General features: G+C 63.1%; 1 protein-coding gene across 2 annotated transcripts in view; it reads left to right on the top strand.

Moving 5' to 3' along the window:
- The first annotated feature begins 6,401 nt into the window (after positions 1–6,401).
- Positions 6,402–15,470, top strand: part of Nol4l (nucleolar protein 4 like) — a 109,799-nt gene continuing 100,730 nt past the window's right edge. For both annotated transcript variants that reach the window (XM_077799776.1, XM_026402161.2), the window contains exon 1: positions 6,402–6,722. In XM_077799776.1, coding sequence (XP_077655902.1) covers positions 6,402–6,722 — 321 coding nt within the window. The remainder of the gene's footprint in view (positions 6,723–15,470) is intronic.

Below are 15,470 nucleotides of genomic sequence, written 5' to 3'. Positions count from 1 at the left end.
CTGGTTCTCAGAATCTACAGGTCTGGGAAACAGCAGCTGTGCTGCTCAACAACCATCTATGGCTCCCTGTGACCCACCTGGTGGGGGGTCCAAAAGCCTGGCCAGGTACTCAAGGCTGCAGCATGCCTACTGCACAGACTGACTGTCCTCTGCCCTCCCGGGGAGATGTGCCCGCCACCCTCAGACAGACCACGACCTGCTGCACCTCCGTGCTGCCCACCACACTGCCCTGCGGACTGGCCCTGGGGCCCTGAAGGCCAGTCAGCGCTCTCAACCCCCCGGAGGCCATGGCGGGAATGGGCCTCCTCTGACCCTCGAGCCTGGAGGCTTTATGTTGGTTAGTGGGTTTGTCACCCCCAGCCCACTGGCCTGATGTGACAGGGGGATGGCAACAGGCCCGGGCCCTGGAGCCAGGCAGAGCAGATTCAAATTCCCCCTCTGCCCTTCACTAGCCGGGTGACGCTGGGCACACCATTTAACTTCTCCTTGGCGACACCTCTGACCTCATAGGAGGCTTACAGGTTGTAGGTACAAAGTTCCCGGCGCATAGTAGGCCCTCAGGCGGCTCTCATTATTTTTGTTCGACTGATGTCTGTTGACCCCTCTATGAGCTCAGGCCGGACAGAGGCCACGTGTGGTCTCTCCTGACCTCCCAGTGCTGGGCACATAGTAGGGGGTTTGTGGGGGTTCACCTCCGGGGCAGAGCCAGGCTCCCCGCTGCAAGAGTGAGGCTGCAGGGAGGCCCTGAGGGTCCCACCCTTTCCCGACACTGACCCAGCGAGCGGCGGTGCCAGCACCCAGCATCAATAAATTACCTGGGAGTTCAGGTGACGGACAGATCCAGTGTCAGCTCCTTTGTCCTGCAGGGAGGACAGGCCCTGGGATCCCCCTTGGAGAGCCTCCCCCACCAAGGGCTCCATCCGAATGACAGCCTCGCTCCCAGGGCACCCACAGTGTCCAGGCCCCGTCTGGGCACGTGACCCCACCCTTGACGGACACCTCAGCAGATTCTACCGAGCAGGTGCGAGCCCCGTGGGACAGACAGGAGACCAGGCTCCTGGAGGGGAGTGAGCCTCCCACCGCTCCCTGCCGGGTCTGGTTGTGACACACAGGCCCTCCACGCCCTCAGGGTCCCTCAGGACGCCTACTGTGTGCCGGACATGGGAGATCCTGCCGTGAACATGAAGGCGTCCCTGTCCCTTGGGGACACACATCCCAGTGGGTGAGGGATCAGAAGCAGGAAGCAAACACCTCTGGGTTGTAGAGGAGGAGACGGGAAGGTGACCACGCAGGCCAAACCGAGTCACTGGGGGAGGGGACGTGCTGTCCAAGGAGCCATCGAGGACGGCCCCTCTGGGGAAGTGACATATAAGAGAAATCCCTGAACGAGTCAGTTCCTGTGTATCCTCCCACGAGCAGCATGGCGCAGGCTGTGGGCGGAGTGGGGTCCTTTCCTTTCTCTTTGCCCTGACTACCTCCATCTTATCATCTGGGGGACCCTTAAGGTGGGGCTTTCCAGAGAGGCTCAGTGAGCTCCGGCCCATGTTCTCTTGGCACCCTTTAGTTTTTAATTTCTCAATCTGTCTGTCATGATCTTTTATAAATCAGCTGAGCCAGGCGCAGTGGTGCACACCCGTAATCCTAGTGACTCGGGAGGCTGAGGCAGGAGGACTGTGTTTGAGGCCAGCCTCCACGACGTAGTGAGGCCCTGTGTCAAAATAAAAATTTAAAAAGGTGGGAGTGTGGCTCAGTGATAAAGTGTTCCCATCCCCAGCATCAAAATAAATAAATAAATAAATAATAAATAAAACCTTCAGGATGTCTGGGGCCCTGTCCATCTTGTTCATTACCTTATTCCCACCCTGCACAGTGTCTGACATGCAGAAGACTCTGGAACAAATGATGGAATGAGTGGCAGGTGACATCATGATGACAGGAGCTAGCATTTATTGGGGGTTTATTCTCACAACAACTCTGTGAGTTAGGGATTGTTATCAATATCCCCATTTTACTGGTGTTGAAAACCAAGCCTTCGCAACTTGTGTCACTGATGGAGGTGACATAAACCCATAAGGAGGAACCCAGTAAATAATGGCAATCCGGCTGACGGTGGGGCCCGCAGGGTCGTGCGGTGATGAGTGCTCCGGTCTGATACCTCCTTGGTGAGAACCAGCCCGTCCGCTTGTTCCTTTATTCAGTAACTATTTTTTAACCCTCAGCCTGGTGCTGGGTTCTGGCAGTAAGGAGGTGACCAAGCATCCAGAGCAAGGACAGGGAAAATCAGGGGACTTTGAGTGACCGAGGAAGTCCCTGAACCGACCTGAAGGGTCAGGGAGCCTTTCGGGACGTGGGGGTATGGAGTGGCAGCGGGTGACTGGGCACTCTGCAGGGGGAGGTGCTTGGCAGAAGCCCATGAGGAGGTGACACCAGCCCTGGCATTGGGACCACCCCTCCCCGAGGTCCTGGGGCTTCCTCCCAGTCCTTTGGTGCACAGGCTCCTGGGGGCACCTGTCATGTCCCCTTCACCCCCACCTGAAACTTCCGGTGAGCTGGCTCACGATCACCTTGAAGCCGGGTTGCAGACGGTCCTGCTCATCTGGACCCCGGTAGAGCTCAGCGAAAGGCAGGTGATCCAGGCCACAACAGGCAAAGACCGTCACCAGCATGAGCCTCGTCCCTTCTGTAGGACCCAGCATCCCCGTCGACGGAGCTGCGTGAGCCAGCGTGTTTACCGTGGCATTGGAAGTGACGTGAGCCCCGGGGGTCTAGACCTCCCCTGGACGTCTGGACTAAGGGTTTAGAAATCACCCAGGGCGCCCATTGGCCTCGGGTTCCTGGGCACCGACTCTGTTTCCAGACATTTTGGCAGGTGTCTGGAAAGGGAGGGAGAGGAGCCGTTGCCCCCTAGGCCGTGACTGCCCCCTGCATAAGCTGGGCGCCGTGGAGACTTGTCCCCACCCCGCATGCTCTGTGGCAGGTCCCCTCCTAAAACATGTTGCTGACACCGACAGGCATGAGGTCCAGCGGCCTGTTTCTGCGGAAGGCGGGAAGGGCTGCAGCCATCCATGCCACTCCTCTCCTCGGCTCGGCCTCCTCCCCTCTCCCCAGCGCCTCTTGGGACAGGGGGCTGGCACGGGCCTGGTGCAGAGCAAGCAGCTGCCGGGAGGAGAAATAGGCCTCTGTCCTTAAGTCCCCTGACCACAGAGCCCTGGACCACTGCAGCAGCCCTCTCCCCTGGTTGAAGCTCACTGATGGCTTCCACGTGTCCTGGATGCCACCCACGGTCCCCCCCATGGTCCTCCAGACGCCCACCTCACCCCTCCCCGCCCACTGCAGCCTAACTACCCAGCCTCCTTCCAGCTTCCGGAAAATGCCATCTCTTCTGGCCTCAGGGCTCTTGACCTTGCTGTTCCCTGTGCCTGAAATTCTCTTTGCTCAGACCTCAGCGCGGCTGGCTCCTTGAAACTTGTCACTGAAGTCACTGTTCCTCAGAGGGGTCTCCCCTGGCCCCCCAGGAAAAGCATCCTCCCCATTTCCATCATGGTCCCCCCCCATAACTGATGCCCGTGTGCTCGATGGTCATCTTCCCCCACTCACTGATGAGTTCTAGAGGGACAGAGAGGCCTTGGGGAGCCAGGAGCACACCCCAGCGCCTGCTGCACGATGGCCGCACAGCAGATATGTATTGAATGAAATGCAAAAAAAAAAAAAAAGAAAAAAGGATTGAGAGCGCTCCTCGCCCTCCCTCTGCAACTCCACGAAGGAAGAAATGGCATTTATTGGGCACCTGTTATACGCCAGGCACTCCCACAAACATTGCCCCCTTGAATCTTTATTTCTATTCTCTAGGTGACAAGGTCGGCATCTGACCACCCCACGGAGTTCACCTGGCAAAAGGCGGACGGATGGGCTCGTTCATTCAGGAAGCAGCGGCGCGCACCTGTGAGCACGAAGAAGGCCCTGGCAGATAGTCGTCAGGATCCACTCCCAGCCTGTGGCACCTCACCCAGGCCCATGTTCTCCCCACTGTACACGCTGTGCCTCCTCCAAGCCGGATCTCAGCCCAAGATTGGCAACCGGGTTCTTAGATTCTAAGATGCAGTCAAAGACCCACACTGGAGAGAGAGCTGGTCTGGCTGAGTGGTTACTGAAGTGGACCCTGGAACTGGGCAGTGACCCAGGCTCAAAAGAGGACCCTACTTCCTAGGCAACGGGGTGCCCTTGCTGACGGGGATCCTGGCCATCGCGAGGCTGGGGCACTTTTGTTCTCAGGAAGGGAATCGGCGGGAGGGGTATTGTCAAGGGACACGCTGGAAAAGTCAGAGCAGGGGCTTCCAAATCATGCAGAAGCCCCTGTATTCCTGAGACTGGTGGCCGTTAAGTAACACCTTCCCTTCTCAGAGCTGCAGTGGTCATCTCTTTAAAGGGGGCATCCAGCATGGATCCAAAAAGAGCTCTTGGGAAAATAAAGAGGAAAAATGACTGTGGAGTTGTTGGTGTATATAAAGTAACATGGAAATGTAAATTATCTAAAAATAATCTCTTATGTGAAAATGCAGAGAAAGGTTGGGACTTGGAAGACCTCTTAGGTTCTTCCAGCATTTATTGGCACCTACTGTGTGCCAGGTGCTGTGCTAGGGCCTGGAAATATAGGGATGAGTCAGATATGGGCTTGAGCATCTGGGGCTCCCTGTCTTCCCCTGGGGGAAGCAAGCCAGGCATGTGCAGTGTGGGGCTCCCTTTCTGCGGGGTGACAGGGGAAGACTTGGTGTGTGATATGGTAGCAGGTGCCAGACAGAGCTAAGCTGAAACCCACTCCTCCATTCTCTTGGCCTTGAGCAAGTTGGGGTACCTCTCTGAGCCCCAGCCCTTCATCTCTACAACGGGCATGTCTCCTGTCTCTCAGTTGCCAGAGCATGGCACAGTACCCCCAAAGATTTTGGGGGTGAGGTAGCCAGTAGTTCCTAGGCAGAAAATGGCCCTGCACTGGCTAAAATCTGGGGCAAAGCTCTTGAGTGGAGACTTGTCTTCAAGAATGGCCTCCGAACATGGGCAGACCCCCGGGGACAACAGGGAGAGAAGCACAGCGATTCTTCATGATCTGTTAAGAAAGGAGGGCAGGAATCCTGGGGAACTGGCCCATGCCTTTATTAATGTTGGTAATTTCATTAGAGGGAGGGGCCGGCTCTACCCAAGGTCAGATCCGCTCAGGTAGGAGGGGCATATGAGGCCACCTGAGTTTATGCAGCTAGAAATTCGAGCCCAAGGTGCACCCAGGAGGACAGGGTGTCCCAGGATGGGTTTGTGGGTATGTCGAGGGCCTTCAGAGTCACGGTGGGGCTGCCCCAGAGCTGCGGGACCCTCAGAAGCCAGGCCGGCCAAACTTTGGGGAATTCAGGGAGTCGAAAGGAGAGGATGTTTGGGGTCTCCCGAAGGGTAGCGGTTTGGGGTTCCCCAGGGGAACACTGTGCTTCTGGCACTGGCTGACAGAAGAAAGGTCAGGCCAGTTGCGGGAGGGCGGGAGAGAGGGAAGGAGGGGAGCTTGTCCTATACTGCCCCGGCTGGGCTAAATCCGGCAGGGCCACCCCGGGAGGCCCGGACGCTGGTGGCTGGGCCAAGGTCGGTGCCCTACTACCCGCGGGACCGCTGGGTCCGGGCGGAGCGCGGCCTGCGAGGCTCCGGGTCCGGCTGGCCAGATGGAACGCGGCCCCTGGGCTGGGCACTGCGCGCCTGCGGCTGCTGCCCTCCCGGCGGCTGCGGGTGCTGCGGCCCCCGCGCCCCCAGGGGCCGGGCCGGGCGGGGGCTGGGCCCGGCGCGCGGGCGCGGGCGGGAGGGGGGGCGGGCGGCGGCGAAGGCTGCGCCGCTCTAACAGGTGGGATCCCGCGGCGTGGTGGAGGCGGGCGCGGGAGGAGGAGGAGGAGGAGGAAGAGCAGCGGCAGCGGGAGCCTGAGCAGGAGCAGGATGAGCCGCGCAAGCTGACAGCCACCGCTGCCGCCCGCGCCCAGGCTCGGTCTCGCTCCCCGCGCCCGGGGCCGCTCCCCGCCTCCCGCCTCCCCCGGCCGCCCGCGGGGCGGCCCGCCCCCTCTGCACCTCCGGGCCCGGAGCTGCCTCCATCGCTCCTGCATCCCGGCCGGGGGGAGGAGGAGGCGGAGCAGGAGGCGAGCCGGAGCCGCCGCCGCCAACGCCGCCGCCGCCGCCGCCGCCCGAGCAGGACAGAGCGCGCCGCAGCCCCGCGCGTCCGGCCGCCGCCCGCGCCCATCAAGCAGCCGCGCCGGAGCCACACCGCGGGACAGCCCCGGCCGCGGCGCGCCCTAGCCCGGCCCGGCCCAGCCCAGCCCAGTCCCAGCACCGGGCGGCCCGGTGGCCGGCCCGCCCCCGAGGGCGCCGGGCGCGGCGGGAGGATGCCGAAGCCGACGCTGCTGCTGCGCGGGGGCTGGGAGCGCGAGCGCAGCCCCGGAGACTCGGAGCTGGGCCGCCAGTTCCGGGACTGGTGCCTGCGCACCTACGGCGACTCGGCCAAAACCAAGACGGTGACACGCAGCAAATACCAGCGGATCGCCGAGGTCCTGCAGGGCGGCGGCGGGACCGGCGCGGGCAGCGGCCCCGCGGCGGGCGAGAAAGGCAAGTTCCAGTTCTGGGTGCGCTCCAAGGGCTTCCGCCTGGGCAGCGGCCGGGAACCCAAGATGGGCCAAGTGGTGTATGTGCCGGTCAAGACGGGCTCGGTGAGTGCGCGCGAGGCGGCCGCGGGCCAGTCCCGCCGCGGGGCTCTGGGAGGGCGGGGGCGGGGTGGGGGTGTGGATGTGTGTCCGAACGCATATTCCCGAGGTTGTCCGTGTGTCTGGCCCACCCGAGGCGCACGCGCCCCTGCTCACCAGCCCTCCCTGGCCCGCGCTCCGGGTTTGGGGCGACCCTGCCCCCCTCTGCGGCCGCTGCCCCGGCCGTGGCCGTGCCGGGCAGGCTGTCCCGGGCTGCTCACCCCAGCGTGTTCCGTCCTCCCGTCCCCTCCCCCCGCCAGCAGGCGGCTGCTCCGAAGCCCGAGCCTCCCCCCCACCCCGCCCGCCCCGGGGCTGCCTGTCCCGGGCTCCTCGCGCTCCCGCCCCCGGGCCGGCTGGGCGGTGTGTGTGTGTGTGTGTGTGTGTGTGTGTGTAGGGTGGTGCCGCGGGGGTGGGGAGGCCGGGGCAGCCACGGGACGGGGAGTCCGCTGGGCCTCCCAGCGCCAGGGGAGGGGGCCAGCCGGGGCACTGTCGCCCCGACCCCACCCGGCGCTGGCCCGGGGAGGGGCGGCCCGAGCCGCAGCCTGGCGCAGGAGCAGCCTCCCGCGGGTGGGTGGGGCGCCCCTCCGCCCCCCGGGCCCCTCGCTCCCCCTCCCTGGGACGGGGGCGGCCTGACCTATCCATCCCCTCCCCTCCCCCGTCCCCGGGGCCGGCCCGGTCCGGGCGGGGTGGCGTGGGGGAGGGGGCGGGAACCGCAGCCGCCGAAAGGGAGGAGGCAGGCGGCCGGGCGGGGGCGTCCCCTCCGGCCCGGGGCGCCCTGGAGAGGGCGTGCGGCGCGGGCCCCGCGGCTCCCCCGCCGGGACCTCATTGTTCTGCAGAGGGTGGGGGCTGGGGGGGCCGGCCGCTCCCCGGGCGCTGCTGAGCTTTGAACTTTCCGTCGCCGAGACCCTCCGGTAGTGCGTTGCGCCCCCGGCCCGGCCCGGCGGGGCTCGCCTCCCTCCCTGCCTCCTCCCGCCCCGGCCTCGCCCGGCCGGAGCGCGAGAGCGGGGCCGCCCCGCGCCGGCCTCCCTCCCTCCCTCGCTCCCCCGCTACCCCCTCCGCGCTCCTCCCCCGTCCGGCCCGCCCGCCCCGCGCTCAGCCCTGTCCCCGGCCGGAGCGGGCTCTTCACACACAATTGATTCGGTCGTTACGAAAAGTGCACTTGTCCCCTCCCCCTCCCCCTCCGGCGGCCGCCCGGGCCGGCCCGCGGGGTGAGGGGGCCGCGAGGGAGGGAGGCGGGAGCCCGGGAGCAGATCCGGAGGCGCCTCCCCCCGCGCCCAGGGGACGGGGCTGCAGGCCGCGGGGAGTGGGGAGCCGCGAGCGCGGAGGGCGGGCGGCCCATCTGCGAGGAGCGCTGATAACCGCGCCGCTGCCGCTGCGGCCGCCAGCAGCCCATCTGCGCCGCTGCCGCCTCCGGCCGGACGGGGGACAGGGGGCAGGGCCCAGGGGCGCGCCCCGGCCGCGTTCCCGGAGCGGGAGGCTGGGGCAGTGTCCCACGGGCGCGAGTCAGAGAGCTCTCGGCCGAAATCAGTACTCTCCCCCATACCCAGGGAGACTGGGTCATTGTCCCCTCCTCCGATGGAGTCCAAGACCCCTCCCCCAGCCCAAATCAGTGCCCACTTGCTCATTTGGGGAGGTGGGTCATTGCCTCCCCCAGCCTGGGTCAGCCCTCCCCAGCCTGACAGTCTGGCACCCTCCTCTGTTCTCCCATCCTTGGACAGTGCACCCTGCCTGAAGGTGGCTTATTTCAGGTCAGTGACCCACCAGGTGTTGGCTGGGTCTATGCCCCCATCCTAGGTCAGTGCCCTCTGCCTTCAGGGCTTCCCAGGCCAGTGCCCCACCCACCCTTGGTCCTGTTTGTCCCTCCTGGAGGAGCTGAGTCTTGACCCAACCTCCTCTCAGTCTGGGGCAGGAGCCCGGGTGGATCCACTCCTGGAGTAGGGTGGGGACCCCCCACCTGGCAGCTGGCTCACTAGCCGCTTAACTTGTCCCTTAGGGAGTAGGTATGGTGTTGCAATCTGTCCATCCCCTTATCCCGCAGCTGTCAAGGCAGAGCGCTACCTCCCTCCACCTATCCAGGCCACATGCTGAAAACTGGGTGCTAAGCCTGGGCTCCAGGCCCCACCAGCCCAGCCAGGAGGTTCAGATCCTTCTTGAGGCCCATGCCAAGCCGCCCAGCCTGCCTCTGGCAGCCGGGGCCTGGCAAGCCTCTGTTGGCTCTCAGTCCAATAATAAGCCCTCCCCAAGGGACCACCTGCCTGGGAGGCAGAGGAAGGGGACCCAGGCCTCCCAGCCCGGGCTGCTGGGAGGGACAAACACAACAGACCTGCCCTCCTGTGACAGCCTGCCCCTCGAGCTCCCCACGCTGGCCCGCCTGGCCTGCTGTCCCCAGAGGGCCTGTTAGTTACCTGCTACTTGCCCAGCCAGCCGGAGCCAGCCGCGAGAGATGCCCAGAGTCCTCTCACCCCCATCTCCAAGTACCTTCCTGGGGCTCGGTTATTCTTTTTATATTTCCATTTTCCTTTTCACTGATCCGAGAGGAACAAATCCTGCTGGGAATTCTGGGGCAGTCATGGCCTCTTCCTGGGAGGGACTGAATGGGACCTTCTCTGAAAGGTGCAAAGGACATTCCCTACCTTCGCTGGCCTATGCGTGTGTGCACGCACACACACACACACACACACACACACACACAATTAAAGTTGGCATCGCCTCTGGTGTCAGTTGGGGGAGATCCTGTAGTGTTGTCCTGGGTGGATTTTTGTGAAGGTCATTGGGCCATAAACCTTTGTGGAAGGCATTTTCTTGTTACCTACAGGCCTGGTGGTGGGCACTGGCCACTGGGGTGGGTGTGGCTCGGTGCCCGGTCCTCCTCGGGCTCCCAGCCGGTGGGGGAGGCCGTCATAGCTGAAGATGTGATAAAGAAGCCCTGGAGAGAGGGCAGGCTGGCGGAAAAATGTCAGGGAAGAGGGGGCGTGGGAGTTGGGGCATCCAGCTGCCCCCTCATGGCCTGGGTCCCAAGGGTGACCCTGGTGTGTCATCTCCCTTCCTGGTGGCTCTCTGGCTGCCCCCACCCTGGGCCCCCTTTCCTCCCCCAGAGCCATATGCGGTGGTGCAGTGGCCGAGGCCCTTCCCTTGTCCCGGCCGGCCGGCTGGCTGCGGGTCGATGATCTGACACCACTTGTCCTGTCCCATCTGGCCCTGAGCTTTTCTGGGTGTGTGTGACAAAGGCTTAATCTGTCCGGACGGGCCCTGGGTGGAGAGGAGGGCGAAGGGAATTACAGTCCGCAGGGCCTCCTGCAGCTGGGGCCCGAGTGGGGGTGGGGCGGGGCTGGACAGGGGCAGGAGAAGCCCGGGTGTGTGTGTGTGGGGGGGGCAAGTCGGTCTTCAGTTTGCAGGTTGTCACAGGAAGTGGAAGGTGGAGGCGAAGACTGAGGAGAGGAGGGCGGAGTCCTCATGGGGCGCTCTTGGGGATAAGATCTTTTTATGACAAGAGCCAGCCGGGCCTCCTGGCTGGGCAAAGCCTGTTGAGGATTTATGGTTTCTTGCGTTTGGCTGTTTGGGCCACCCTGGGCTGCCAAGCAGCCGAAGCGACCCCCTTGGAGGAAAGACCCTCCAGTTCTGTTTGAATGTCAGCCACAAAGTGAACCAGTACTTTCCTTTTCCCCTGGACTCTCCGAGTGGACTGGGACCCTGGGCCAGCTGTCAATTCCTAGGACCAGAGCCCCCAAGGGGAGAGAGGTTCTGAGCCCAATGGTACCATCTTCCAGATGGGAAAGCTGAGGCCTGGGGGGAGGGTCAGTCTCCATTGGTAGGACTGGAACGGAGGTCTCTGTTCCGCTGTGGGGGCCTGTCACGTGCCAGGAGTCCCACCATGAGAGCCCATTCCTCAAGGGGAACCTCTGGGATTGGCCAGCTCTGCTCTCCACCCCAGGCTTTTGCAGGCTGGACCCCAGGTGTTCCACTGGCCAAATTGACTAATGGTGGTCTTTTCCCAGTTTGCAGACAGCGTTCATTTAGTGGAAAGCGTTTTCACAGCCTTAAGTCTGTCTCCCCAGAGCTTTCGTGTAAACCTTTGGCACCTGCGGCCGCTGGTCTGGGCGGGAAAGGGCCTCTGACTTAGCACCGTGTAGTGTACACTGTGACCTTCGGCTGAATACCTTCGTGTTTCCTGGTTTTCCTCAAATCATCACCACAGCGACCATTTCTGAGTCACCTACTGTGGTGCCTGTCACTGTGCTGAGGAGCTGCTGTGCACCAGCTGTGAAAACCCTGCAGCCGCCCAGCGGCCAGCACCGCGACGACTGCCATCTGTCCGTGGAGTAAGCTGAGGCCTGGGGAGGTAGGGTACCCCCTGGGCCGTGCCACAGACAGGGCCATCTCTGAGCCTGGGAACCTCCTCGGGTGCGTCTCCCCTCTGACCCGGAGGTGTCTTGCCACCTGGTCTCATTTGAAAGCGTACGTCCCTCGAGACAAACTTTCAGTCCTTTACCCTTTAGTCTGAATCAGTTTGGAAGCCATCCCCTCTGGTCAAGATGTCCGTGGTCACAGGCGTCGTCGAGGATGTCTGGGGGCCTTCCTGGGGCTCCCTAGGATGGGATGGGGTAAGGAGGGGGACGTTATCCTCAGCTCCAGGCAACTTTGTGGAAAAGGTGTCTGGCCGAGGCCCGCGTGGCTTTCCGTGAGTCACGAGCAGCCGTTCTGTCCCGAGCCTGCGTCCTGTGGGTGATGTGGGCCTGGAGGGTCTGCGGAGGCCGCATTTTGGAGTCCAGGCCATGCTCCGGGGTCGGCCTTTCCGTCTGGCTCCCTCTGGTTCCTCGTTGCTGTGCTAGGGCTGGGGACAGGGTAAAAGCCATGGATGGCCTGTTCTCCCCTGGCTAAAACACCATGTCCCACCATGAGAGCCCGTGGTGACAATCCCCTCCTTGGTGGCCTCTGTAGTCTGCCTTTCTGTCCCAACTGTCTAGAAAGCCAGGGGCCCCCTTGGGGACCCTGAAAGTGCTACTGGGAGGGCTGGGGGCACGGATCCTGGGCTGGGACGATTCAGGGGCCGAGGGCGAGGTCCTCGGGCAGACCTGGGCTTCCCCACTGTGGTGCTATTGATTGAGGGCTGTGCCCGGGCACGTGTGCCCACGGGATAGGACAGGGCTGTGTGCGTGTGTGTGAGGGTGCACAGGATCGCCCGTGTGGGTGTGCTTGAGCCCGCGCTGTCCTCGTGCAGGCTGGGAACGCTGGCGGGGACGTGTGCCTGGGGCAGGGTGTGTGTGGTGGAGGGGACCAGCCGGGGGGACTGGTGTGGTTGGGAGTGTCTGGGTCAGCAGATGTGGGAGCACCTGGGCTGTGGGCGTGGCAGGCCACAGGCGTGACTGTGGGTGCACACATGTGAAAGCTCTGATTGACCCACCGTGTGTGGCTGGCAGTGCTGTGCTCATGGGGCGTCCGTCGGTCATGGCAGTCCGTCGGTCATGGCAGGTCAGCCCAAGCCGCTGCCCTGGCCCTCCCCAGGCTCTCGGCAGCCAAAGCCTGGTGTGAGGCAGGGAGTGGCAAGAGGGGGGTGCCACGGCCCGTGACAGCAGCCACCGCATCTGCTGGATCCTGTCCCCACCCCACCCCCAGCTTGTGACCTTTGCTGTGGTCATACAACAAAGCCCCAAGCCACATACCCTGGGGGCGGGGGAGGACAGGTCATTCTGGGAGAGGAGGCTCTGAACTTGAAAGGACAGGATTCACGGGATCCAGCTCAGCCACTTCCTTGCAACCCCGGGCAAGTAGCCAGCGGAGACTCCGAGTCTCGGTTTCCTCATCTGGAAAAGGGGCTCCAAAGGTCCATTTCTTGGCAAACTGTAAAGGCTCTGCTGTCATTTGAGGATGACATTCAAGGTCACCCTGCTAATCTGTGGCAAAGCCAGGCCTGGCCCCCGAGCCCCAAAGCAGGAGAAGGAGCAGAGAGAAGCTGGGTGACAGCCTGCGAGGTTGGTGACTTGCTAGAACAAGACCCCTCTTTGACATAGAGGGGAGATGAAGGGCTGGGGCTTTCGACCCACAGGGCTCTGGGTTCAGGTCCCAGCTGTGTCCTGTTCTCAACTTGATCTTAATTTTTCTCCTCAGTAAAACGGAACTGATAATCAGATTTTTCTCATAGAACTGGTGTGAAAGTCAGTGTTTTAACACATGCAGGGACCTCCAAAGGTGGCAAGATTTAGGGACTGTCAGCTGCCTTGGGATCTTGCTGTACCTCAGTTTCCTTATCTGGAAAATGGGGATGTGATGAACGGTGTTGTGGGCCTTAAGGGGGACCGTGGGGACAGACACCCAGCCATGTTCCGGGTGTGTAGCAGGCAGTGACGGTGGCAGTTCCCTGGGGGTTTCTGGGTCTTCCAGCGCCACCAGGCACCCAGGACACCGAGCACTGAGTGGAGTGGATGGCTTTCCTCCGAGGGCCTCCCTCAGGCCAGGAAGGGTGCTGGGGCGGCCGAGGGTTTACCCAGGCCTGGCGGACATCTGCTGGGGGGACGAGCCCCCCCCCCCCCCGTGGGGTCCAAGTGATTTGCTGTGGGCACGCGAAGTGCCCTCTTCTCCAGGAGTGCCTCCCCGGCTGGGGGTGTGAGCGCGTCTCCCAGTTTTCCCAGACCCTCCCCTCCCCTGGATTCTACCGGCCGATGAGGACCTGGTACCAGAGAGGCCAGGGACCCTCCCCACGGCCCACAGTGAGCACATGGCGGGGCTTGGGTGCCAGGGTTCTGTTGCGCCCTCTAAGTCCCCACACGTGGAGCCGTGGTCCCCAGAGGACCGCTGGCAGCAGGGTACCCTGGCCGTCCACCCACTGTAGGCTCCAGAGTGTCCTCCAGGGCCCCCGGCGGCCCTCCACCTGCCTGTGCCCGGCCTGGCCGCCCCTTCCCCGTCCCTCCCCGCCCACGTCAACCGCAGCTGCAGGCGGGGCCTGGGCTGGGCAGTGGCGGGCTGGGGGGCTGGGCCCATCTTCTTCCACCCCTGCAGCCTTCGTCCTCCCGGCTGCCCTGGGCCAGGAGCACCTCTTCTGCAGGTGGGGAAACTGAGGCAGGGGGACCCTCCCCAGAAGCCACGAGCTGCAGAGCTAGGTGGGAGCCAGAGGTGGCAGCACAGCCCACACCACTGACCCACTCGCTCTGTCCCTCATTGCCCCGCCCCTGCCCCCAGCCCAGCCGCTCAGCCTCCCCCATCCGGAGCCCAGGAGTCATTCTGGACCTTCCTCTTACCTCCTCTCCCTCCCCGTCCAGCCCATTTGCAAATCCTGTTGGTTCCACCTTCTGAATACACCGGGGGCCCACCACTGCCCACTCCAGCCCTGCGCCAACTGCAGAGGCTTCAGCCTCCCACTGGGCTCCCTGTCTACCCTGGCCCAGAATCCCTTCTTCACTCAGCAGCCAGAGGAGACTTTGCAAAAAGTAAATTCTATTCTCCCCCTCCTCTGCTCAGAATCCTCCCAGGCCCCATCTCACCCCAGGCAAGAGTCAAAGTTTTCCCGGTGGCCTGTGGATTGCCCTGGCCTCTGTTCTCCCTTCATTCATTTGGCCTCACCCACACTGACCTTTTGCTGTTCTGTAAGTCCACCAAACACAGTCCTGCCCCAGGGCCCTTGCACTGGCTCTTTCCCCAGCCTGTATCACTCTGTGTCAGGATCTCTGCCTGTCTGGCCTCCTTTCCTTCTTGAAGTCTTTGCTCAAATATTACCTCCTCAGAGAGGCCTCCCTGGTCACCAGTCAGGACCACCTTGGGTCCCTTAGATGCTGTCCCGCCTTTTTTTCTATTTTTTTTCTCTGTCACCCTTACCGGCTCTTGACAGGATATTTCTTTCAATAGCTCTGTGTTTAGGATCCGTCTTCCCCAAGGCCGTGAGTGCCACCCGAGCCCCTGGATCTGTTTTGTTCCCTGTTTCGTCCCAAGGGCCCAGAATTTCCCCTGTCCCTATACAGCTCCCTCTGGGAAGGGGTGTCGCGGGTGCCTTAGAGCAGGGTCCAGTTCTCAGGAGCCCTAGGCACCGAGGGTGTCTGGGGAGCCTTCGGGGAACAGACATTTGAACCTGACCTTGAGGGTCCTGAGCATCTTTCAGCAAGAGCAGGCTCATGGGGGGGTGTGGCGAGGGCTGGGGGACAGGCTTTGCAGGAAGGACGCGGGCTTGGAGGGTGGGCCCAGCTGACTTCCCTGGAGAAGCGTGATCCGCACCACAGTCCAGTGGGGTGGGTCGGGGCAAATAGTCCCGGGGCCTGAGGCCCGCTGCGGGGCCTGAGGCGGGCCCCGTGGAAGAGCAGTGTGTGGAGAAGCACCCAGAGGAGCTGCTGTGTCCCATCCCTGGGAGCAGGGAGCTGGCCGCGGGGGTCATGATGGGCTCGGGTGCTGCAGGCAGAGGACGGGGACCCGGAGGAGACACAGGGGCAGGAAACGGCCGGGGATGGGGCAGATGCAGGCTGGTCTCCCCACAGGGCAGGACAAGAGGTGGAGTGGCTGGGTGACATGGGATGTGGGGGTGAGGGAGGTCCAAGGGTCCCAGTGGACCCCGGAACTGAGCTGGAAGAGGGGAGGGGAGGGGGCCAGGGGGTGCAGGCCCACGGCAGACGGGGACTGAAGCGCAGGGGTGGGATCTGGTGGGTGGACTCCAAGAGGTGTCCTCAAGGCCAGCGGTGTGTGGCAGTGGGCGGCACGGAGCAGACCTGGTGACTCGGGCCTCCGCGGGGCCAGCTC

Source organism: Urocitellus parryii, chromosome 6 (genome assembly GCF_045843805.1).
Source record: "Urocitellus parryii isolate mUroPar1 chromosome 6, mUroPar1.hap1, whole genome shotgun sequence".
NCBI lineage: Eukaryota > Metazoa > Chordata > Mammalia > Rodentia > Sciuridae > Urocitellus > Urocitellus parryii.
This window is presented reverse-complemented; position numbering and strand designations above follow the sequence as displayed.